Source organism: Pseudorasbora parva, chromosome 18 (assembly GCF_024679245.1).
Source record: "Pseudorasbora parva isolate DD20220531a chromosome 18, ASM2467924v1, whole genome shotgun sequence".
In the NCBI taxonomy this organism is placed as follows: domain Eukaryota; kingdom Metazoa; phylum Chordata; class Actinopteri; order Cypriniformes; family Gobionidae; genus Pseudorasbora; species Pseudorasbora parva.
This window is the reverse complement of record NC_090189.1, coordinates 38,101,563-38,127,126: the sequence shown is the minus strand read 5'-3', so window position 1 is coordinate 38,127,126 and position 25,564 is coordinate 38,101,563. Positions and strand designations below refer to the sequence as shown.

General features: G+C 38.3%; 2 protein-coding genes across 8 annotated transcripts in view; one reads left to right on the top strand and one right to left on the bottom strand.

Moving 5' to 3' along the window:
* rbm27 (RNA binding motif protein 27) overlaps window positions 1-12,603 on the bottom strand; it is a 50,482-nt gene extending 37,879 nt beyond the window's left edge. For 4 of the 7 annotated variants that reach the window (XM_067423185.1, XM_067423188.1, XM_067423189.1 and 1 more), the window contains exons 1-6: window positions 12,411-12,603; window positions 11,746-11,864; window positions 11,525-11,643; window positions 9,971-10,050; window positions 5,776-5,972; window positions 1,760-2,065 (exon numbers count right to left, since the gene is read on the bottom strand). In XM_067423185.1, the coding sequence (XP_067279286.1) occupies window positions 1,760-2,065; window positions 5,776-5,972; window positions 9,971-10,050; window positions 11,525-11,643; window positions 11,746-11,864; window positions 12,411-12,469 (880 nt within the window). In that variant the 5' untranslated portion in view covers window positions 12,470-12,603. The remainder of the gene's footprint in view (window positions 1-1,759; window positions 2,066-5,775; window positions 5,973-9,970; window positions 10,051-11,524; window positions 11,644-11,745; window positions 11,865-12,410) is intronic. The other 3 variants (XM_067423187.1, XM_067423190.1, XM_067423191.1) reach the window with 2 other exon arrangements.
* Window positions 12,604-16,645: 4,042 nt separating this feature from the next.
* lars1b (leucyl-tRNA synthetase 1b) overlaps window positions 16,646-25,564 on the top strand; it is a 71,433-nt gene continuing 62,514 nt past the window's right edge. Inside the window, exons 1-5 of the mRNA XM_067423397.1 lie at window positions 16,646-16,742; window positions 19,475-19,596; window positions 19,678-19,765; window positions 19,847-19,927; window positions 20,012-20,146. Coding sequence (XP_067279498.1) covers window positions 16,737-16,742; window positions 19,475-19,596; window positions 19,678-19,765; window positions 19,847-19,927; window positions 20,012-20,146 — 432 coding nt within the window. The 5' untranslated portion in view covers window positions 16,646-16,736. The remainder of the gene's footprint in view (window positions 16,743-19,474; window positions 19,597-19,677; window positions 19,766-19,846; window positions 19,928-20,011; window positions 20,147-25,564) is intronic.

Below are 25,564 nucleotides of genomic sequence, written 5' to 3'. Positions count from 1 at the left end.
TTTATTTGTGCTGCTGCTTGTATTAAAGTTATTTGTTCTTATTTTCTTTATTTTTATTTGACAGGTGTCCTTTTTCCCCTGAACAAAGCAAATACTGAACCGTACTGAAACCATGAACCTAAAACCGTGATACAAACCGCCCCGTGAGCAATCTGTACTGTTACATCTCGTATGTGAGGGAGGGAGTGCCACAACATTTTGAAAATGTTCAAAGGGTGCCATGACTGAAAAAAGGTTGGGAAACACTGTTCTGATGGAAACGATGCAAACTAAATCAAATTACACTTTAAATATTTTTTTCCCCAAAGCTAGATTATGTAATTGTAGGCAGTTATCACGATGATTTCAATTCAAGTGTTTTAGTTAGTTATTTGATGCTATAAAAACGGTGGATGTCATGATTGACAGCTGAGATCGACGTCTCTGAGTGAAGTTTTTCGGGATTTTTGGGAGCAGATTGTTTAATTTAATTTAATTTAACTTAATTTCCATAACTGTTTATTTCACACAAACTTAATTAATTGTTCTGCATCTGTGAGAGTATGGGTGTGCTTTTGATATCGCCGTTGTACTTCCCGCTCTGCGCAACTCCGGTCCCGGGCTTTTTTATATTTACTGTTGCACTAAAATCCAAAAGTGAAGAATTTATGTTATTTATTACTTGATTGTTCAAGCTACCTCACAGAAAGCACTTTGTTTGTTAGAGTTGTTGGATGTTAAAATAAGGTGAATTAAATAAAAAATAAGGAACATCCTGGTTCGTTTTTTCGCTCTTTTTTATTCTTTTTTATGTATTATAGAAGGATCGGATCAGGAAGCAGTATCGGCAGATACTCAAAATCAAATGACTGACTCGAGGGCAAAAAAAAATGATTTGGACATCCCTACCTTTAAGTGTTGAATTTCTTAAACTTCGCTGTATTAAAAGTTATTGACATGTCAATGTTATTAATCACAATAAAACATGAGGAGAAAAAAAACGACAAAAAAAAACAAACAAAACAGACTAAAGCGTGAGCAGGTGATCCCAAATTCAGTTCTTTCACAGCTTATTGTGCTTGCAAGGTCAAATACACACACAATTATGTCAAAGTGCACATTGTTTGGAGTATTCACATAAGCACTGTCTGTTATGTGCTATGTTAACGGACGTGTCACAGTATATTCAAGTTCTGTAGTATATCTTAAGACATGTTAATAAAACTAGGCTACTGTACCTCAAAAACTGTACCTAAAAAGTGAATTTCATTTATATATTTTTTCTGTTGTATTTGTCCTATTGTTTATTCATTTACCAGTTGTATATTTAAACAAAACATTTCATCAAAGTAGTTTTTCTATTTTTCTCAGGGCTGCCTTGCTTTATTACAGAAGTCAATGCCATGCGTGTATACTTGCAGTCAGCTTAAATGACATTTGTTTTATAATATTGAGTTGAATAGAATGGGAAGAAAAAATACTAAATAAATGTCAAGGTTTACAATGAATTCAGTGAGATACAACAGTAAACTACAATCAAATATATGCGTATATTGAAATGAAATTCTAAATTCATAATCAAGAACTGATTTTTTAATCAAACCGTGATCTCAGGAATCGATTCATGTAAAAAGACAGCACAAGCACACTTTAAGTGAAACATCTCACAAAATGTTAGGCTTGGCATGCTTTTAAAAAAAGTAGTAATAGCTTCCAGTCTTCCTTTTGTCATCCGAGCATAAATCACACCAAACTGTGACAAAAGTGAACTGGGACTTACCGTCGTAGTCTCTGCAGCGGTGTTTGAGCGTGTTGCTCTTGTTGAACGTCTTGCCGTCTTTGTGGTTGTTGAAGTATGTGGACCAGCTCTCTGTAGTGCTGTCAGGCAGGTGAGCCGGTGCTACCACGGTTACGGCGTTGGGGACGGCGGGACTCCCTGAGGAGGGGAACTGGTGCTGAGGAAGGGGCAGAGGGAGCAGGGGGGGCGGGTGGGTCTGCTGGTGGTGTGGGTTACCCATGTGGGCAGAGGCTGGGTTGTAAGTCTCTGCGTCCTTCCGCTCCTGCTCAAATTTGGCTCTGTGCTCTGCTGAGATAAAGCAAAAGTGAAATGATTCATTTGTTTAAGACATGTTTGCAAAGAAAGAATTCTTGTCAATATTGTTGTTTGATTAACAACACAGTCAATGATAAATAAGAAGGTCCACAGTAATATATATATTTTTTAAATCTTATCAAATGTAACTTTAAAAAACAGGTGACAATGACAATCCTTCAATAAAAAATTGATTTAATGACTCCAAAAATGTCATGAGGCTTCTCTATTTTTTTTTTTTGCTTGGTTACAAACATATTTTCATATTCACACATTGCATATATAAGAGTCTTGATATATTATTATTGATTTTTTTTCAAGTTTTTAAATATATTTTAGATCCCGCATTCATGGGTCTATATATCACATAATAGTCGCTTTAACCCGCGGACATGGAAAACAACCCGCTGACAAAACGCAGACTTGGCAACACAGTGCGTTGCTTCGTTGCTCTGATTGGTTGTAGGTCTGTCCAATGGAGGTCTTTCCTGGTTGGGTTGAAACACGCCCCATAATCACAGCCCAATGGAGCAGTTTCAGACTCATATTCTGACTAGAATTGAGTATGACCACGTCAGACTAATTGCTCTATAGATTGGCCAGTCTTACAAAGATATAAACACTACGGTCAGTTTTAAGTGTGTAACCATTGTATATCGACATGAAATATCAATTCAAAATCACCTACATGCATTATAGCTACGTATTTATACTCAAAAACACTTTTACTCTCTATCACGGCGCTTGATGCCCAAGGGAACATCTGCCAATTCCACCAAGTGGCTGAAATGTATAATTTTATGAATTAATAATAAAATTACCTTTTTTAATGTTGGAATGTCCCGGGATAAGGATTGTTAGGGGATAGAAAATATCATTAACCTGATATAAAATCAATGGAAGTCTATGTAATGTCTTCACTGATATAGTGATACAAGCGTGTAGAGCTGGGTAACAATATCGATTCATCAATGCATTGCAACTATGTTTCTCAATTCAATATCGATTCATCTAATCCTATGAATCGAGTTAGCCCACCGTGCTAGTGGCGGCGCTGTGGGCAACACTCCAGCAAGAGGATTCAGCGCTGTACAAGACGCTCTTTACCAAAACAGCAGCTGCACTCCGTTCAAGCCTGCACCACTCTCATCAGCTGCTCAGTTGTTGTTCAGTGTTATTGCACCACAGAGTCAACACCGGCCGTGTTGGTGACATGCGTTCATCCAGCGGGAACGCGCACGGTCACGTAGATCACGGCGCTCTCAATAGTTGTAAAACAAACCAGCGCTCTCAATACATTTGAATGGCTTAAGTGGACAGACATCAGCTTTACTACACTATACAGTCAATTCCTTTTGAATCTGTGGGAAACACTTTGTAATGTTATAATATCAATGCACTTTGTTTTATGAGTATGCACATTTTGTGCTTCTGTTTACATTTCTTTTATAACTTTAATATATAGGAAAAAATAAATATACTTTCTACTACTTACAGTTATGTGCACTTTAGAGGTGTTAATAAAGCACCTGATTGCTTCAGGTGTGGTTTGTATTCAACACATGTACAATATTGTACAGTTTGTTCTGCTAAATAAACCATGACAGGAAACATGCTGGGGTCAATTTGCTCGTAAACATTGATAATACTGCACACATTATTGAAAAATATACTCAGGTACTTATATACTTGTGTATTTACTTATTAATGAATCGATATCGAAGCTAATAAATCAATATCGAACCAAATTGTGAAATTCCAAACAATACCCAGCCCTACAAACGTGTGTGTGTGTGTGTGTGTGTGTGTGTGTTCTGCCACTGCACGCCTCCACAAGTTCAGCCAGTTTTGGAAAGAATTGGTACAGCATATCTGTGTTTTATGAATATTAGGGGTGTGACGAGATTTCTCACCGAGTTGAAAAGCTGTCTCGCGTCTTATTGCCATGACTGAGTGTGAGGGTGATGTTAGGATAGAATATTCCACGGAAGCGTTTACATTACGCCTCCACGGCCGTTTTGGAGGATTTATTGTGCAACAGAAGCAAATGTCAAATCAAAGGTCTTATCTTTTAAAATGCGCATTCAGCAAAACTCCCTGTTCACAGAGTACGCACGAAAGTCAAAGTAAACCCGAGCTCGCATTCAAATGCGATTTCAATACGTTAGCCTAAAGTTTGAAAGTGTCTCCCTGAGGCATGCAAATCTCTCCCAATATGAAAACTATCCGTGTAGATAACCATCTCTTAGCTCTGTATCATGCTTGAAGTAAAATCTCTATTTGCACTTTGAATATTGAGTACTTTGATTATGGTTGGACTTGGTTGTCTGCATTTAATATCTATTATAAATATGTGGAAAGGAGTTCAATTTGGAGGTCAAATTCGGATTCATCTGTTTAGCGATCGCAGAGTAAAAGGCCGTTTAATTTGCCGGTGTTGCTTTTTGAGTAATTTTGTTCCTTTAAACTCGCCGAGTTTCAGTGAAACTACACACAGCAGTCGTTTACGTGAAGGCAACAATGGCTAGCGGAGGCGCAGAAGAACTTGAAAAGCCTCTCGCATCATTCACATCGCATGTATGGGAGCATTTTGGCTTCCCCGAGAAATATAATAATGACGGAAGGAGGGCGGTGGACAGAACTGTATCAGTAGGTAACGTTACTGTGGCAGCATGAGAGAGCCGTATACCAGTGGCATTACATCGAGCATGGGCATGGCTATCTGAAGCGACACCTGCTGATGCCCGGTTTCTAAGGTAAGGCCTGTATAAATATAAAGTAATGCATTGAATAAAACATTGTTTAAATGTAGTGTGTTTAAACATGATATCTATAAAAGAGTGTAGACCTACAAAGAGAATTGCAATGATGAGAAGCCATGTTCAGTACCAACTTTTGGATTTTAAATAAAAATAATGATTGTGTGTTAAACAGGCGTGAGGTCTTCTCTCTCCCCTGAGAATGTTGACATCCTAATCTAGTTTTTGTTTTTTTCATTATATGCTCATTATATGCCATTTTTACATCACAGGTTGTATTTCACATGTTACACTTTAACAACTGAGTAACATGTGATTTATTCAGCTGGTAATTTATTTTAGCCCTTTTTTTCTGATCCGAAAAATGATTTGATCCGTGACTAGTGATCCGTGATGTGATCCGAACCGTAAGTTGTGATCCGTTACACCACTAGATATGAAGGATGCAATACTACTCTATAGGAACATAAGACTAACATGAGACTGACAGAAACTATGTGACCCTTTAAAGGGTTAGTTCACCCAAAAATGAAAATTCTCTCATTAGTTACTCATCCTAATGTCGTTTGACACCGTAAGACCTCGTTCGTTCATCAAACGTTCATCTTCTGAACACAAATGAAGATATTTGTGTTGAAATCCGATGGCTCAGAAAGGCCTTCATTGAATGTCATTTCCTCTCTCAAGACCCATAAAGGCACTAAAGACGTCGTTACAAAGCCCATCTCACTACAGCGGCTCTACAATCATTTTATGAAGTGATGAGAAGTTTTTGTGCGCAAAATAAAAACTAAATAACGACTTATAAAGTGATGGGCCGATTTCAAAACAAAGATTCAAACAGTTATGAATCAGTGTATTGATTCATGATTCGCCTCGGTTTCACACAAATGAACAAGTATAAGCGAAAGTAATATGAAGGAAGTGATTTGGGTCGGTCAATACCTCTCCTCGGATTGTGCTCTCTTTCTCGGCTCTTTCCACGGCTGCTGCTGCGGCTACGACTCCTGCTGCGACTGTAGCTTCTGCCCCGCGAGCTTCCTCCTCGTCGCTCATGTCGCTCCCGGTATGATTCTCCGCTCTTCCCGTGGCGGTCCGGTTCCCGCCGCTTGCGGTCGTCTCTCCTGCGGTCATCTCTGACCCTGAGGTGGGACGTACAGACACTGTGAGTCACTGAGAAGAGTCCGCTTTGACATTGCCTCATGTCAGGTGTGAGAGTTTTGGACACCTACCATGGTAGTACTAGGGTATACTTAGAGCACCATGTACACCAAGATTCAAAATATATTTTTTTTTTTTAAAAGAAAACACTCATTCACCATTAAATATATCACACAGAATAAAATTATTTGTGACAGTGTCTGTCTTTACATCCATTGTCACATTTCACGTTTGCTATTCATTTTAACTTTGTAGAAGAAAGAATATAAAGAATCCTGAAACACCATTGTTTTAACCAAAAATATTAAAGGGGTGGTTGCATGCGATTTCACTTTTTTAACTTTAGTTAGTGTGTAATGTTGCTGCTTGAGCATAAACAGTATCTGCAAAGTTACAGCGCTGTAAGTTCAATGCGAACGGAGATATTGTCTTTTAAAGTTATGGCAGTTTATTGCCTACAAAAACGGCCAGTTTGGACTACAACAAGCTTCTTCCTGGGTTGGTGACATCATAAACCCTTGCTAGTTAATGCAGATACGACTTCTGCCCGTAATAGTAAGGGCCGTGGCATTTCCGGACAACCTGTGCTCGGCACTTCAGCCAATAAAAATACAGGGAACTACATTTGGCCATCTAACCAATCTAAGACCATTGCGTTTTTCAGAGGGATGGGCTTCAGAGAAGCAGGAAGCAAACGAGCCGTTCAAAGGACACAGGAGACAGCGGTGTGGAATAAAGGTCAAATAGAAGAAAAATATGGCGTAAAAAAAAAAAAAAAAGTATCAAGACATGTTATACTGCACCCCATAAACACAACCAAGCCTAGAAAAAAAACACAGAACCACCCCTTTAAGTTTGCACAACTGTTTTCAACATCGCTGACAAGAAATGTTACTTGGGAGCAATGAAAGATTTCTGAAGGATCATGTGACTGAAGAGTGAGGACTCAAGTTTTGATTCTAAAAAATTCAGCTGACAACACAGGAATAAATGACATTTTAAAATATATTCAGATAGAATGTTATTTCAAATTATATACTGAAGACATTTTGACCACCAGTCACAGGTGAAGCGAATATCGTTGATCATCTCCTAAGGCTACAGATTAAAGTATATTAATGATAAAGCAAAAAATCATTTCTCATAATTAGTGTGTTGGATGCATGAGAAATGGGTAGGATTAAAGAACTGAGCTATTTGACCAGGGCCAAATAGTTATTGCAAGGTGACTGGATAAGAATTTCTCTGAAAAGGCGAGATTTGTGACGCTCCCGGCTGGATCTCTGGGCAATGTGCTGCTGGGAAGTCCGGTCTTTCATGTGGACGCAAATTTGACACGTGCCACCTACCTAAACACTGTAGCAGGGTAGATACAATATATATATATATATATATATATATATATATATATATAGTTTTTTTTTTTGGTTTTTGTTTTGTTTATTATTATCAGGACCCACAAATATTCCCCCATTGCACTTTGATACATTATGTTCAACATTATGTATAGTCGTTGTATGATTCTATGTAATAAGATAATTAATGTAGTAATGTCATTGAAAAAAATGTTTCCCTCACGCATTACTCGCGCTTTCAATGCAGGCAGCATCTCTCCCCATGCTAGCTATGCCCTGCCTCTCCCGCTATTAATGCAGTAGCCTATGTAAGAATGAACCATCTGAAATGCTTTGAATAATCATACTACTAAAACTAAATGTCTGGTGATTTAAATGTTTGCGCTTTCACAAAGGAGTGCCGCTTTAAATGGTGTTTGCATTTTGACTTTGAGGAGTGGCGCTTTGAATAATGTTTGCGCTTTCACTTTGAGGAGCGCCGTTCCTGCAGCGCGCGCACTTCAGATGATCAATGCAATCGATCACAGTTCTATTCGCAAGAAAGTGTGTGAAAATGACCGTTCTCAAACTGTCAATGTTTAGCTCATCCAAGAATTTTAATTTTGCATTTACTCCCTCTACTGTTGTTTTTGCACATCACACGATCATTTGAATGTCCATATTTACTACAGTATGTGCGTCGTGTTAAATATATTCATCATATAAAGCCATTGTGTCTCTTCAGAAGACTTGAAGACTTCAGAAGATTTGGATTAGACTACTCGATTAATTATTTTGACCATGCATGTTTCCATCTTTTAAGTTTGAGAGGACTGGACTTTAAAAATGGAGTTATAGAAATCCATCAGGTTTCATGAAGAATATCTTCATTTGTGTTTCGGAAGTTAAAGGTCCCGTTCTTCGCGTGTTTTCGAAGCTTTGATTATGTTTACAGCGTGCAATATAGCATGAGTTCATGTTTCGCGTGTAAAAAAAAACAGTATTTTTCACACAATTGATTTATCTGTACAGCGCTGTTTCCTCTGTCCTAAAAACGGCCTGATGATTTTTCTTGTTCTATGAAGTCCCTCCTTCAAAAATACGTAACGAGTTCTGATTAGGCCAGCGCTTCCCGCGCTGTGATTGGACAGCAGCTTAGCACGTTGCACGGAAAGGTCCCGCCTCTTGGGGTAGATACGCGCGCTCAATGTTATTGCAAAAATGTCTATATTGCCTTATCAATTTGAGCCGGAATCAGACCCGGAGAATATCGAAGAGGATCGATTACAACCTGCACTGGAAAGACTTTTGCTGGATGTTTCAGAATGGTAAGCTGTCTATTCAGTAGTTTAAACTGATCATTACAAACATCAACAATCGATGGTGTCTGAATGAATTACTACACTTTTATATGCTAAGTTTTTCGGATTAGTTTCAATTACCATCTAACGTTAGTTAACAAAGCTAAAAAGCGTTGCACTTTGTGTCATGAGTTACATAAACTGTTAAACGGACCGACTTAAATAATAAAATACACTTACTGTTACCGGTTGTGGCTCATAAACAACGCCTTTTCCAGACAAAGAGGGAACTGCGTCATCTTTTAAGAATAATCTTTCTGCGTTAAATGCCGTTCCGGCATTAAACTGATTGAGATTGAGGAAGCAGTCCTCAGCAAAATGTGCTGCACATAGTTTTAAATTGTGATTATAATTTTCCGGAACCGAGTTAACCATAAACTGTAGCCGCTGATCTCTACGTACAGCGTCCGTGGGAAGGCCAAACAAAGGTGATTTGACTCCGGGATGAAAATAACAGCGTTTCAATGGCATGACGACAAACACACGCTTCCTATTCTCGACCTGCGAGAGCAAAAGGACAACGCCCCCAAATTTGCGTGTTCTTGTGGGCGGAGGGTTCGTCAACAAACGGTTTTAGTGGCGTCATTAAAGCAGGAAGTGCAGGGGTGTAGTCCAAACTGGCCGTTTGCTGTAGGCTTTGAAAGGGAACTTCTGTTAAATAAAAGATCGCAAACTTTGAGCTTTATAATTTTACAGGTATTATTTATGCTCCAACAGCAACATTACACACTAACTAAAGTTTGAAAGATGGAATCGCAAAGAACGGGACCTTTAAACAAAAAACAACATGATGGTGACTAGCTACATATGACAGAATTTACATTTGTGGTAGCCTTCATTTGTTTTTGTGTTTGGGTGAATTATACCTTATAAATAGTTCTACTACAACAAGTTGAGCCTTGGATGAATCAACTATATATAACGAATCATATCGTTTCCATCAACAATACATATCATCACATTTTCATATCACGATAAATCGTTTAACGATATATCTTTACACCCCTAGTTCATACCTTAGCGGGTCGGCGCTGTTTTGGCAGTACGCAGATGACTACATTAGGCATGTGGTCATAATGTTTGACTTATCAGTGTATATCATTTTTTAATAAAACTATAAATCGCCACAGTATTGTTTTGTTTGGTAGTTGCAAAAAAACCAACGTGCACTAAAAGTGACTGGGAACATCTGACCCACACAAAACAAAACCTAACCTTTATATGTAAAGTTATATGAAGAAAATCCACAAACACAAAACAGTAAAAAGGCTCTTGGAAACCAACCTTGATTCATTGAAATCTGAGCGGTTCCTTAATGGGCTTCTTCTTCTTCTGTTCTCCCTATCATCTTCAACATGACCAGTCTGAAAACAAATGTTATTGCATAAATATTAACACTATTTATTTATGGATTTACACAAGGAAGCTGTCATGATTATTAAAGTGTATAATGCACTATATATGCATGTCAACTGAATGTGAAAAAGTTTGATAAGAAAGCACTGGTAAAGCAACACAAATGTAAATAACATTATCTTCAGAAACAGAGCAAGAAGAACTGAATTAACCAAACATTTAAATTAAGTGTCCCTATTAAGGCATGAAGTGCCCCTATTATGGCATTTTGAAGGTTCTTATTTTTGTTTTTGGAGTCCTTAACAACAGGTTTACATGCACACAAGGTCAAAAAACACATTGTCTTATAATATGAATACAATTTTACCTTATTTACTTAACGACTCCTAAAGGATCAACAATTATTTTTTCCAAACCCTGTGATTTTGATTGGTCAGATGACCCAGTCGGTTGTGATTGGTCTACTGCGTGTAGTGAAACGCCTATCACCATTACTGGATTACGGCTTGTGAAAGTGTTGAAATTGTATAGTGTACAAACAGACACAGCATCAATGTCTAGCCAGAGTCCAACTAGGAAACGTCCAGAGTTGCTGATGAACCAGAAAGTCAATCGCAAACACAACTGGATCAGGACTTTTCTCAACGGCAAGTGCCAATGCAGTGTAAGGCACTTCATGCAGAATGGGAGTAAGAATGTCTGAGAAGTAACATGCTCTAATCTGATTCATCTTGCTGTCTGTCACCATTTTTTAGTTCAGTGTAACGCGTCACAGGCAAAGTAATTGCCAAATTTATTTAGGTGCATGTGTGGGAATTTTATTATGCCACACTCGTCAGTGCCATTTTCACTTTTCTGGTCATGAGTGTGAGGTAACGCAGCTCTGTTTATCATATCAGATACATTTAAATGTGTTTAAAATTATGTTATAGTAACATTATTTATGCGTTCATCAAGCGGCTACTGTGACTCTTGTTCACACTGCTAAGAGTAAAGCGTTTCTGCCAAATAAAACAACCGAAAACCAAGGTTAACGCAGATATGACAATTGACAGACGACTCCCTCACACATCCCGGTTCATTGGCTAAAAAGGCAATTTTCTAACGATTTACAAATTGTTGGAAACATTTGGATTTTTAAGTAATAATAATAATAATACATTTTATTACTTAACTAATACCTAATAAATTAAGTACTCAATTGAACAAAAATATATAACACTGGCCTAGTGTTTTTTTGGATATTTTACTGCAAAAATGTTACATGCTTTTGAGAGACAATAACTTAATACGGTGCACTTTTTAGATGTAAAACTTTTCAAGATGTTTTCATTCACTTAGATTTTTTACACCCTTCATGAAAGGTAATTTTCAAAAATACATAATAGGGGCATTTTAAAACACATTCAGTTGCAATAATAAGAAAAAAAGAAATAACCTGCACCCATATGCCCTTTTTCAGTGACAAAAAATACGTTTTACCTCTTCCTTCTCCTCAAGCTTCTGAACTGGTATTTTACTTTCTTCTTTAGCAGCTGGATTTCCCAAATAATTTTTGGTTGTTAGACATTCAAAGAGTTTATCAACAAACCCTGTAGTCTCTGTGAAACAAGCAGCACAATGTAAGAAAGGGTCTGAATTCACTAATATTATCACGGTTATTTAAAGAGAATATCAGAGATGTGAAGAATTTTAGCTGATACCTTTCTGAAGAAACACGTCCAACTGATCCGCACACAATGCTCGGAGTTCTTTCTCTGGTTTATCCTTCTTTACTAACGCCACAACATAGTTGGCCAGTGCAGATGGGTCAGCATCACATCTGTAAAAGATCTCAGGTTAATTTGTGTAAATGCAACCCTTCTATTTAATCCAAAAGTCAAGTACATCCATGCAGGTCAATACACAACAACAGAGTTGTTTACTAGCTAGTTTACTAAGATGCACTGAGTTCAAATGCATGCCACATTGGCAGCTAAAACAAGAACCACCAAGCAAACTCACACTGACTGTCTTCCAACTGATCATACATGCCAAGGCCCTAAAACTAAAATAACTCGTGCCTGATCCTGTTTTGGCCCAGTCTATGAAAACTATCAGGCTGTTTTGATGACCACCCCACTCTGCCAGCAAACCCTCTTAGCTTAGCTTCCTGCTAATTGATTCAAACTAGGATGTGTGTTAGATTTCTGAACACTATGAACTTATAAATAAACATAACACAAATGACCTGTCATAGACCCACACAATCAAAGGAAACGATATCGGTTCGCAGCGCGGATAAGTGATTTGAACCCCAGCTAATGTGTTAGCATGTTAGCAGCGCCAGTTAGCTGCACTGCTTAAAATGTCACTGTTTATCACTTACATGGGTTCTAGAAGTTTAGCCAGCCAGGATTTCAGAGCGTCAACATTATCTATGATCATCCTGACGCGCAAGTGATTAATACTGATAAAAGGCTGGATGTGAATGCGCAACTCCAACTAGCATCGTCTATAACCACACACTGGGCCTTCTGTAGTCACTGGCACGTCGGACAAGCTGCTAGAGGTTTTCGACAACGTCACGGGGAAACGTGACGACGAGACGGCGCCAGCCAATCACAGAGCTGCGATTACAGGCTACCCGTCGTTTCCCAGAGACCGACTCAGGCAAAATAATATACCGGTAAAACTGTTCAAAAATGTTGCATGTCGCAGTTCCAACGGTTACATTATTTTTAGGTTTTCGTTTACTTTTCTGTAGTCACTCTTTTAGTAACGTATGCTACTAAATGTAAATAATTATTACTTTAAAGCTGCTGTCAGTAACCATTTTCTGTTCAAGATTTACACAAATTATTTAATGAGAATGTACAACGTGAATCCATTTTGTGTTACCCTGAATCATTATTATAGGCCTTTATATTGGGACTATTTCAGACCGGTCTGGTAGGAACCACTGCGGAGGAGCACAGTCCCTGCATGACTCGCCATAGACATAAACCAAGGGGGTAATCTAGCGCTCGGAAAGCGTTCCACCCCTAGGGGCTGCCATTGCTAACCAAGCCATCACCTGCTGTTAGCATCCCATTGACTCCCATTCATTTTTGAGTCACTTTGACAGTGAATAACTTTACATCTGAGACGTTTAAAGACTCCATTTGTCCATTGTTTATTTCTAAAGAAACACGACAATGTATAAAAGGCTCCATTACCTTGTATCTTACACTATCGCCCCGCAGAAGCTGTTTTTGTAAAATTAGGCTAATGATTGCGTCATAACCAACGCGACCCTGTCGCACAGTTGAGAAATTACCGTATAGACCTGAGGAGACGCTCGCAGGCAATCTTTTACTGTCTATGAGACAGTCGGGGGGACGTGGAGACATGTCCTGGAGACTAGTCTGATAAAGTCAAGGGGGAAGAATGGGGAGAAGCCCATAGTGAGCCAAAAGCAACGGGAGAAAATATTTAAACAACGTGATTCAGCTTTCGCTTTCCACATCTACTAGAAGACCTACAGCTGTCAGACAGGAGGCTCACGTCACATCTACGTCGTCAAGCTCAGTCTGAGCCTGCGCAGTTCGCTCAGCCATCAGGAAGTGAGTGCCCCTAGGTTGACTTCATTATTTAGCCGTTGACGTCAATGGGGTCGCTGTGTCCATTTCTTTTACTGTCTATGACATAAACAGAGAAAAGTAGTTCCGGCTGTTCTTTCACAAGACGAAGTTCTGTTGCTAGGGCGCAAGTATTGAATTGTTGAATATTCGTAATTTTTCTGATTAAAAAAAAAAATACCACAAATTGCAAAAACATTTAATTTAATAAATTGTTGGCAGTGTAGTGTTAGGTAATTAATTTACACATAAACAAAATATAACATGCCTTCATCTCCCAAAAAATTTATTAATGAACTCAAGCCAAGACAAATTCACTACCCACCAGTGTTGGGCAAGCTACTTGGAAAATATAGTGAGCTACTCTACAATAAATTAAGCTTCACTACACTGAAGCTAACCCAATGGGAAATGTAGCAAGCTAAGCTACAGCAACTTGACAAAAGTAGTTTACTACATCTAAGCTACTTTTTATTTATTTAATTTTATATTGAACCCACTTCATTCCAATCAATGCTATTTCAGTTATCAATAAAAGTCAAGCATATAGACACACATTGTTTTTAGTTATACAAAAACTGTCCGAAATCAATTCGGCAACAAAAACATGTGATCCAAAATATTAACAAAACCAGGGGCCTATTACACAAAACTAGGATATGGGATTAAGCTGGGATATCTTGGTGATCTTGTCATTTTTATGCAAAATTTAGTACACAGCTGTCATGTAAACATACCCTGAAGGCAACTCATACCAAGAATGATAACGATAATGAAAGATAACTGCATATTAGTGGATAAATTGAGCCAGGATCACCAAAATATCCCGGCTTCATCCCTGATCCTAGTATTGTGCAATAGGCCCCTGGTGTCGAGAGTGTGTGTGTGTGTGTGTGTGTGTGTGTGTGTATGTTCATCTGTATGCGTATGATATGCATACACAACTGTGTGTTTGCATTTATACACAATTTAGACTTGGGCACTTTTGCAGGACAAACTGTAAGTTAATTTACAACTCAACTTGTACAAAAAAAAGTCCAGTCCAGAAAGTACAGTAGCAAAATAATTAAGCTCTGCTCCAAACAGTAGCTACAAACACGGCAAAAAACAAAAAAACAAAAAACAGCCTGTGTGTGTGTGTGTCTCCCACACACATGAAACAAGTTTCAATCATTCATTCATTCATTCATTCATTCATATCAAGAGGTGGCCAGGCTGGACCCCGATACTTTTAACAAGAGGTGTTTATTCAAGAGACACAATAGATTTTAAAACTTTGCTGTTTCTCTTTTGTCACCGCGCGGACGATGTGCGTGCAACAGAGAATTGAGCGCTAGGAGAAAAAAAACGGTCAACTAGATAGTGCGAATATGCACGCCGTCTTTACGTGCTCACTGCCAAAGGAGTACTTTGAAAGGCTCGCGCGCGTATCTGTGCGCGTCTGCGCGAGGCAGAAAGGAACGTAGAAAGTGAAGTATATCCGTGTTCTTATCAGTTGTGTTTCCAATTTGAGCTTGATCCTCAGAAATGCTTGGGAAAATGTAACGTTAGCTTGTTGTGAACGCTACCGCACTACTTGATCAGAAGAGCTTTGCTACTGAAAAGCTATTTCATTGAGAAAACAGCGACGCTACCACGCTACTGAAAAATGTAGTTAAGCTAGTAGTGACGCTACTGCCCAACACTGCTACCCACTCATTTTCCGCCAGTTCTTTATGTGAATTGGAATCTGTGCAAAGGATTGTGGGACACGAAGGATATACTTGATGCATCCTTCAAAGCTAAATGAAGGATGCAAAATGCAAAAGGCCAAGGATCCTTCAAATTGAGGCCCTTGAAGACACGGCAGCCGAGATATGCAGCCTTCATCCCTGTCTCAAATGGCACTCTTCATGCCCACAGTACTATAGGGTGTCCCATTTGTCATTTTAGGTTAAAGAGGGTTACCCGCAAAGCCAAGCCCACAAGCTCTGCAGCAGTACTTCTACCAACAGTGAAAGCAGAATTACAGGGCCTTACAGGGATGAAAAACAAAACTCTATACATTTTACGGAAGAACACATCTACTGTTCAATAAAGTATCTTCACGACCTGTTAATATGTTTTACTTTTACAACATTTCAAGTTTTTCAGTTCTCGCCATCTCTGAAAAACAAAGCCAATGTTGATTTTTCTGTTTTTGCCAGCAGACACTGCTCTGATCAGGGTTTTTTATTTTTATTCTGGAGGTTTCCGGAGGTTGGAGATTTCCATGTCAACCTTTCTTGCTCATTGTGCGAACTAACCTGTCGCTCTCACACCAGACACGTGTAGCCAGAGCAACATTATTCTACTTACAGATACAGACAGACACACACACAGGTGAGTGATGTTCAGTCTGTATGCAGATTCCCATGAAAAACATATAAACACTCATAATCATGGAGGATGATTATAATGGGGAATCAGGGTTTGACAAAAACAGGACTGATGATTTTTTGACTCATTATTTAAATTTTAAACGTAGTATCCTAGACGCCACCCATAGGATTATGAAGTGCAGCTTCGAAGTGTAAAGAAGCGTTGCCATCTTGGCAAAGCGCATCACACCCAGATAACAGAGGCATAATGCGGGTGGAGCATAGGTGAGGCGATGACTGGCTATAATTTTGTTTGTGGGAGTTTTCTAGCAGGATTTTTTTAATTAATTTTTTTGGTCACTATTTAATATTGAATATTTGGAAGTTTGTAATGTTTCTAATTAACACACACACATCACACATACATCAAAATCCCTAGTAACTAATAACCTTTAAGAATATAGCCTAGCCTACTATAAAATATATTATTTTTATTGTTATTATTTTATTGTTTGTTTGTGAAGGGATTTTTAGTGATTACATAAATGTTTGTGCTACAGACATAAATTACATTCTAAGTGTATCTTTTTACGGATGATTTTTTATTTTCTGTCTCTGAAATACCGTAGTCAAATCGTTTAAAACTACATTACCCATAATGCCAATGGCTTTCCGGCAGCGACGTTTCTGAACTGTGTCATCAGCCAGTGCAGCGTGGGCTTTACTCTTCAACAAATCTTGCTGAAGTTATTCAGGATGACGGTAAAATACATTTATTTTATGCCGGTTTTATGGTTCGCTCTCTTTACTTCATGCGGTTAAGATTACTGCCAATTTCATGATCTCAAACTCCCCCGAAAATGTATTGAACCGGTCCATTGAGCAGCATGGTGATCTTTAGCAACTAGCTTCATGATATGTGTCTCTTAGCTTTGTTCATGTTCTTTGAATCCAGATCAAAAAGTTGAAGCAAATGTGCGAGCCACACATTGAGCGATCTCAACAAGATCACTCTTTTGCCAGTTGGAATAAGTTGGCAGAGTAATATGAAGGAGTTGACAGCTGTCAATCAATCAGAGGTGCTGATGTGTAGCTCAGGACAGGAGTTATGCTCTAGTAAAGTGTATAGTTTAGCAAATTCCCATTTTGGTATCCGGAAGTGTAATTAATTGACACAATCTATAATATTTAACAGATCACAAGATGATGAAACTTTCATTCACATGAAATTTAAATGTAAGTTTATATATATATGGGTATATATATATATATATATATATATATATATATATATATATATATATATATATATATATATATATATATATATATATATATATATAAGTATGTACACACACACACCGTACCATGTTTAAAAACTATTTTTAATGTTTTTGAAAAGTCTCTTATCCTTATCAAGGCATTTGATCATACAAATTTTTATTATTGTGAAATATTACAATCTAAAATTATGGTTTTCTGTGTTAATAAACTTTAAAACATCATTTTTTTTTATCAGCATCATTATTCCAGTCTTTAGTGTCACCTGATCCTTCAGAAACCATTCTAATATGATGATACTATCAGTGTTGGAAACTGTTGTGCTGCTTAAATTTTTTTTTATAACCTGTGATGCTTTAAAAAAAAAAAAGAGTACAATACAATATACAATAAGAGTACAATATGCACTAAAAAAAAGGTTTTGGCTCAATGATTTTTTTTTCAGCAAGGATGTGTTAAAGTGATAAAAAAGTGGTAAAGATTTTTGTTAGAAAATATTTCTATTTTGAATAAATGCTGTTGTTTTTAACACAATTGTTTCCAACATTAACATTACATCAGCTTATAAGATTGATTTCTGAATGCTGAAAATCCATCTTTGATCACTGAAATAAATTACATTTTAAAATATCTTTTTTTTTTTTTTTAATTGTTTTATTTCACAATCCTGTTTTTGATGTGTTTTGGATTAAATAAATGCATCCTTGGTGAGCAGAAGAGACTTCTTTAAAGCTACACTGTGTAACTTTTTTAGTTTATTCTTAGCTAAAATCACTTAGTTCTTTCAAAAATATATGTGCTCATTAATGTATATTTACTTCTTTCAAGTAATAAAGGATTCTCGTAAGTTTAAAATATGCCATTGAAAATACATACGGGTGAGGGGTTCGAATGCCGGTCGCCATGTTGCCCCTCCATCTTGAAAGTACATTAGCCAGAGAGGGACATACCCGTAAATTCAAGCTTCGCCTTTCGCGTTTTAACACTCAATGGCACCGTGTCGAATGTGAAGAAGGGGATTGCCATGTTAATCTCTGACTAAATCAGCCACCGTAGGAGTTAAAACGAAATCAGAATTGAGAGAAACAGAAACTCTTATTCACTGGATGGTCATATACCTTTACACCGCTAGATGGGGGAAAATTAGTCTGGATGCCAGCCGAACTTAGCCCCGCCCAAAACTTTTTTAGGTCAGGCAGTTCGGTCTGGCCTCGCTCCATAGAGGAGTAATTATCCTTGAACAGAAACTGTTCGGACCAATGAAATCATCAGGGTGGGCTTTAGACGATGACGGACAGATGATAAACAGTAACGTAATCATGCACGTTATCAAAGGCGCTTTGATTATATTTGTTTAAATCCTAAACGGAGAGCTTGTTTGTATGCATTCACCTTCACTATTTCTCTCAGAAATGATGATCATGTTTGGTAAGTACTCTGTGTATCATTCAATTATGTTATTTTTTTACAACACCAGCAAAGATCGTTTATTCCAGCACGCATGCAGACAGGTTTGCCAATTTTTTACAACAAAACCCTCCAACTACTAGCCCTAAACAATAGGTTCTCGGGGGGTTCTCCGGGGGAAAAATGGTGTTTGAGGGGTAAAATGTGTGTTATTTTGGCATGGTTGCCTGCTAAAATTCACACTCATGGGTCTATATATCACATAATAGTCGCTTCAACCTGCGGACAAAAAGACGTGGACTTAATAGCAACACAGTGTAGTTGAGCTCCGTTGACTTTAGACAGTGCGTTGCTCCGTTGCTCTGATTGGTTGTAGGTCTATCCAATGGAGGTCTTTCCTGGTTCGGTTGAAACACACCCCATAATCACAGCCCAATGGAGCAGTTTCAGACTCATATTCTGACTAAAATTGAGTATGACCACGTCAAGCTAGGGGAAAATATCACACAGTGTAACTTTAAAGGCATTTAAAAAAATCTTACTGTTCTCAGACTTTTGGCTGGTGGTTATGTATGTTTTATGTATGTATCTTGTGTATGTATCTTACAAGATAGACACAAGATTGGGTTCACCCTCACACTCTGCCTTGACAATAAGACGCAAGACAGCTTTTCACCTCAGCGAGAAATCGTCACATTTTACTTTCGCGAGATCTCATTGCACCTCATATGTATGTATGTTTGTATGTATGTGTGAAGGGATATTTTTCTGTACATTTCATGTTAAAGTTAATTATGTCATTCCAGGAACGCAAAGGAACAGCAAAACTTGACTTTTTGAGGAAGATTGAGGAGGAGGTTCAGCAGAAATGGGAGAAGGAAAAGCTTTTTGAGTCGAACGCTCCAACTACCACTGGAGTAAATATGAAGTAAGTTTTTATATATTGCACTATCTCCTGAAGTTTTGCAGATTATATTCATCATGAATGTGTTATTGTCTGTCAACCCAGTAAGAACAAGTACATGGTCACGTTTCCCTACCCATACATGAATGGGAGGCTTCACCTCGGACATACGTTCTGCCTGTCCAAGTGTGAGGTGAGTTTGAAATCCATTCAAAGAACACATCACAGACATCATGTCTTACAATTTATGACTCACTTTTAATTTCTTGTGTAGTTTGCAATAGGTTTCCAGCGGCTGAAAGGAAAGCATTGTCTTTTCCCATTTGGGCTTCACTGCACTGGGATGCCCATCAAAGTGAGTAATTTAAACTCTTCCGCACCTCGGATCTGGACAGTAGTTTTGTAATCAGCATAAAGGCTTTATGTCTGTGTTTACCAGGCGTGTGCAGACAAGCTGAAGAGGGAAATGGAGCTGTACGGATTCCCGCCCCAATTTCCAGAGGAAGGTGAAGAGGAGGAAGAGCAAAAGACCACAGATGAGGTCATCATCAAGGACAAGGCAAAGGGAAAGAAGGTAAACGTGCTGCATATGTTATGAGGAAATTTAACATAAATGTTGTAGGCAGAGCAGATCCAACACTTGTGGGGGCCCTAACCAAAACTTTGTGAAAGGGCCCCTGTTAGTGCACTGTCATTGCCGATCTCTGTATCTGCCGGTAGCACTTTTAGCATAGCATAGCATACATCATTGAATCGGATTAGACCATTAGCATCGCTCTCAAAAATGACCAAAGACTTTATTTTTTCAAAGATAATATTTTTCCTAATTAAAACTTGACTAATCTGTAGTTACTTTGTGTAGTAAGACCAACGGAAAATTAAAAGTTTAGATTTTTATACCGATTTAGATAGGACCTATTTTTTTTCATTCCTGGGTAAGAATTATGGAACTTTGCGGTCGTACCATGGGTTCAGCGGCGCGATGATGTTACGCAGCGCCTGAAAGTAGTCCTCAGATAGGTAACTTCCGACCGGCACTAAGTTTGTGTCGTTGCAGCCGGCAAATTATATAGTGGATTTACTGTGCGATTAACCATATGGTTCTGTGTGTCGTAAAGAGCTGTGATAGTGAGTCGAAGGTGTATACTACTACCGTCATGTTTCACAGACCAACGAAAATCAATAAAAGAATCAGTGGTTGACTGCTCTGAACCATAGATATTAAAACACCGGTAGATTCAAACAAGAAACTGCGTGTTTGCTCAAAGCATTTGGGACCAGATGACTATTTGGAAAACATGGACAGTGTTACCACAGTACGGCATCTAAAGGATATGGCCAGACAGGGCGAAGTGTATCATCTCCAATGGCTGTAAGTGTTACATTATTATATTTTAGTTAGCTTGAACGACCAGATTGAAAAGCACTGCTGTTGTCTTTAGCCAACCTGTGAATGAAATCACTTAGGGTGCGTTCACACTTGTCATGTTTGGTTCGATTAAAACGAACCCTGGTGCGGTTGCTCGGTTAGTGCGGTTCATTTGAACATATGTGAACGCTGCCATCCGAACCCTGGTGCGCACCAAACAAGCGGACCGAGACCGCTAAAAAGATGGGTCCGCTTCCAAACGAACTCTGGTGCGGTTCGATAGATATATGAACGCAACACGGACCAAAGACATGTAAACGGACCAAAAACCGGACGTAATCAGGGCTCTACATAACGCCCATTTTGGGCGCATTTACGCCTAAAAATTACTGCGTGCGACTGTGAAAAAATATTTAGGCGCACCGGTGCGAGTGACCCGATCGATTCTCATGAATGGATGTGTTCAATCGGAATAAAAACTAAAACACTAAGTGAATCAACACTGAGAAACTGTTAGGCTATGTTTCCTACTGCAATCAACTGCTTTGCATGCTTTCAGTCAGCAGAAGAAGTGCAAAAACGTGTGCGACGGACTAGGCAGCACTTCGAACAACGATTGTTTACAACGATTGAAGTGAAACGTGTGTGACGACGCAGCCATGCGCACTTTACCAGACGCCTCGCGCAGTTTATTTACAGCCAAATCAAAATTAACTACCACAGGAGATACCACATTTGGATTATCATAAAGAAGCCCAGAAATTAGCGGATGCTTGGGGCATAAATGCCATCAAACAATAATGTATTAATACATTTAAAAAGCCCTTGAGTTAATCTTTATCACATTAGTATTTTTTTTTTAAACAGCATGTGTGAATCACACATGCTGTTTAAAAAAAATACTAAATGTATATAATGAGCGAGTATATCATGAAGATTTTTTCCAAACCGGGTTGTCATCTCATTCTGAATCATTGTACACACAAAATAAATTATTCCCGCTGCGGATTAGCACAATATCTGCGTGACTCACCACAAACAGAGAGAAGTAGATCCGGTAGCAATGTTCTTCCGCGAGACGCATGCGGTTCTGTTTATGAAACGCCAGAGCGCCAAAAGTTACAGCTTGCTAAAGCTCTGAGTATTGGCATGATTGCATGTGTGATACTGATCTCGTACAACAATCTAATAGACAAGTTGATATTAAGTAACAAACGTTTTAGCCACAACATTGTCTATTTGTGAAAATCAAAGCCACACCAGAACTGATTCGCATCTCCAAGCGATTCGATTCAAATGAATCTTGTGTTTTGAACTATTGACTGAATGACTTGCCGCCACCTACTGGCGGTTTTTATTTTCATATTTATACTTTGCATGGACTTTTTTATTTAAAATATTAAACTTTTAAAGTTTAATTTATACATATTTCTAAATTCAAAAACGTATATGTAAAACATTCATACAACATTAACTCATGCATTAAATGCATAGGTGTTTGATTGTATGAAGTCCAGTTCTGCTTTGTGTGTGTGTGTGTGTGTATTTGTGCTGTACTCTCAGAAGTTAATGATAATATTATGTCAGAATTATGTTGAATTTAAGAAATTGACAGATGATGCATACATTTAATAAGATTAGAAAACATTGCTCTTATAATGGTAAAAAGGACCCTGGACATTAAAGGACAAATATCGTCCTGTAATAGGAAAGTTATAATTGGAATGTGTTTAATCGATTAGAACGTGCTCCTAAATTTTTGACTGTGCTCCTAAATTTTTTTAATTAGGAGCACAAGTGCTCCTCAAGAAAAAAGTTAGCGTAGAGCCCTGGTAATGTCACAAGATGCGACGCATAATGCAGCTGATTTGACGACGCGGAAAGATCGGTGTATCCAAAATGAGTAACTTTAACGTTAGAGGGCAAACGTGAAGCAACGAGGAAGTGCCTAATCAATATTTGGTCAGACGAGCATGTTTCGAAAATGCTAATAAAAACGCACAAAAAGCATACCTGGCTCTTCTCATCAAAGTTCCTGTGCTGCCCATTATTATCAGGTACAGACGACAGAACGGCCGTCTCTGTTCTGCACAACGGAGGAAATCCTGCTGCTGTTTTGAATGTTTTGAACATTTTATGAGCTCTTCATGAGTTCTCAGCGGGTAAAAATAAAACCATATGTACACGCATAAAATGATCGCGTTTAATCCAGCACACAGCGTTGTTTTGAATGTTTTGAACATTTCATGAGCTCTTCATGAGTTTTCTGGTAAAAAATAATGCCATATGTACACGCATAAAATGCCCGCGCGTGTAATCCGCACACAGCATTGTTTTGAATGTTCGGTCGAGCTCCTATGTCATATAAGCCGACCAATCAGGTTGTGAGTGTCTCCCTGTGCCTTTGGTTCGGTAACTTTAGGTTCGCTGTTAAAAATGCCCGTGTGAACGCTAAGCGGACCAGGACTATTATGTTTTGTTTTTGTTTTTTGGTCCGGACCAAACTAACCGAACTACAAGTGTGAACACACCCTTAATGTGGGGGTTTTGCGCGGCTTTTTGGTTTATACAGTATATAACATTATTCGTTTTATTTTTAGCATTCTGGTGAGGTAGTGTATAGTTTGATTAATAGAATGTTTAATTGCCGGTCTTGTTTATCTACAGTTTCTATGGTACAAAATACTACTTTAGTGATGTTACATTCTGTTCCAAGGCTTCGGAGCGTGTCTCATGCATTGAAAATAATTTGGTGGCCACAGAAACAACGGAGAGCGCGCACTCTCTCTGTCTTCATAATTCTTCGCATTTTTCATTCACATATTACGTTAACAGTTAGTCAAAATCAAAAGATCGGCAGACTGAATCCATGTCGGACCATTTTTCCTTGAATTTTGACTCTTCTCTGACTCCCCAGTTTAAATCTGCTGTCTCTTCTGCCACAGTCTGTTCAGCCAGACTTTCTCTTTCACATTTCAAAAGTTCGTCTTCAGTGTAACTGTTATTCCGGTTCAAATAGATACGGTTCGCAAAGTAAATATCTTCTGAATCGTCTCTCACAAACGTCTCCATGGTTACAACGCACGCTCTCTGAGCAAGCAGATCGTCACGCTGTTTATGTTGACAGTAGAAGGCGCTGTGTAATATCATTGCGCCGCTACACCCATGACGGCCGCAAAGTTCCTACGCCGGAATGAGAAAGTAGTTCCTAGCTATAACAGTCTAAAAAAATAGAAACTTTTAATTTTTCATTGGTCTTAGTACACGATGTAACTATAGAAGAGTCAAGTTTTAAATAGGAAAAATATTGAAAGTCTTTGGTCATTTTTTTGATCACTGATGCTAATGGTCTAATCTGATTCAATGATGTATGCTAAGCTATGCTAAAAGTGCTACCGCCAGATACAGAGATCGGCTGAATGGATTCAAAAAGGGTAAAACTCAACTGTTTAACTCTAAGGGTCATGGGAAATGAGCCTATTTTCAAAAAAAGTGGAGTGTTCCTTTAAAAACCCCAACATTTAATAACAACCCCAAGTAATAGTTTCAATGGTTTTCAGATGCACTGCCAGTTTTATATTGCCTAGTGAAATGAAAAAATCAAGGAAACAAACCGCATGAAAACGTATACATATGTAAAGAGAAACCAGTTAAACCATGATAAATTGGCTGTAAGAACAATGAAGCAAAAATTAAACAAAATTTTCATTGACAGATAAATAAATTCTTATTTAATAGTAATTTTCTCTGGAACCATGTAGCTGTCAGAAAAACTAGAACACACAGATGAATTGGCTTTTTAAATGCGTCATTTACTAATAAAATTACAGCTTGATAAACCCAAATGTGGTCAAATATGGACAAACCTAACCGTTGGGTTAAATTTTTTAATAAATTTTTTAACAGTTGGGTTTTTCCATTTTGGGCTGCAACAACTAATCAATAAAATCGATAACAATCTATAATAAAAAAATCTCAGAGCACTGATGTTATTATCAATTAGTCGTGTCTGCCGCCTGTGCAGACGCCTTCACTCAGGTCAAATTACAGCACAGAGAAACTAATTTCAAGCTCTAAGATCCAAGCGGCCAAAACATGAGGATTCTTCATTTTAAGCTTCGAGCGAATGCATTTTAGCCATGTAATGGCTTGTCCTGTCAGATGCTTTAAGCATAGATCGTAAAAAAATATGGATGACTCGACATCATCCATTTCCGCTTGCCCGATTTGAAGCTTTCAGGCGGCCTGCACGGCGCTGACATCTTGGGACCGAGTCTGCGCAGTAGAGATTTCGGGATCGGAGTTGTGCAGTAGAGAGCAGGAAGTAGAGGAAGAAGTCGTGATATCCAAAGCCCGCACACACTCTCACAGATGCAGAACAATGAATGATCTTGGTTATGGAAATGTAGAAATTAAAGCTAAAGCTCCAATCTGCTCCCAAAAATCCTGAAAAAAAGACTGTTAGTGCTTCAGTGACAACTTTACTCAGAGAAGCCGTCAGTCTCAGCTGTCATTCACGACCTCACCCCCCCACCCCCCGTTTTTATAGCATCAGATAACTAACTTGAACTAAACTTATTTTAAAAACGAACACTTGAAATGAAATCGTGATGATAACTGCCT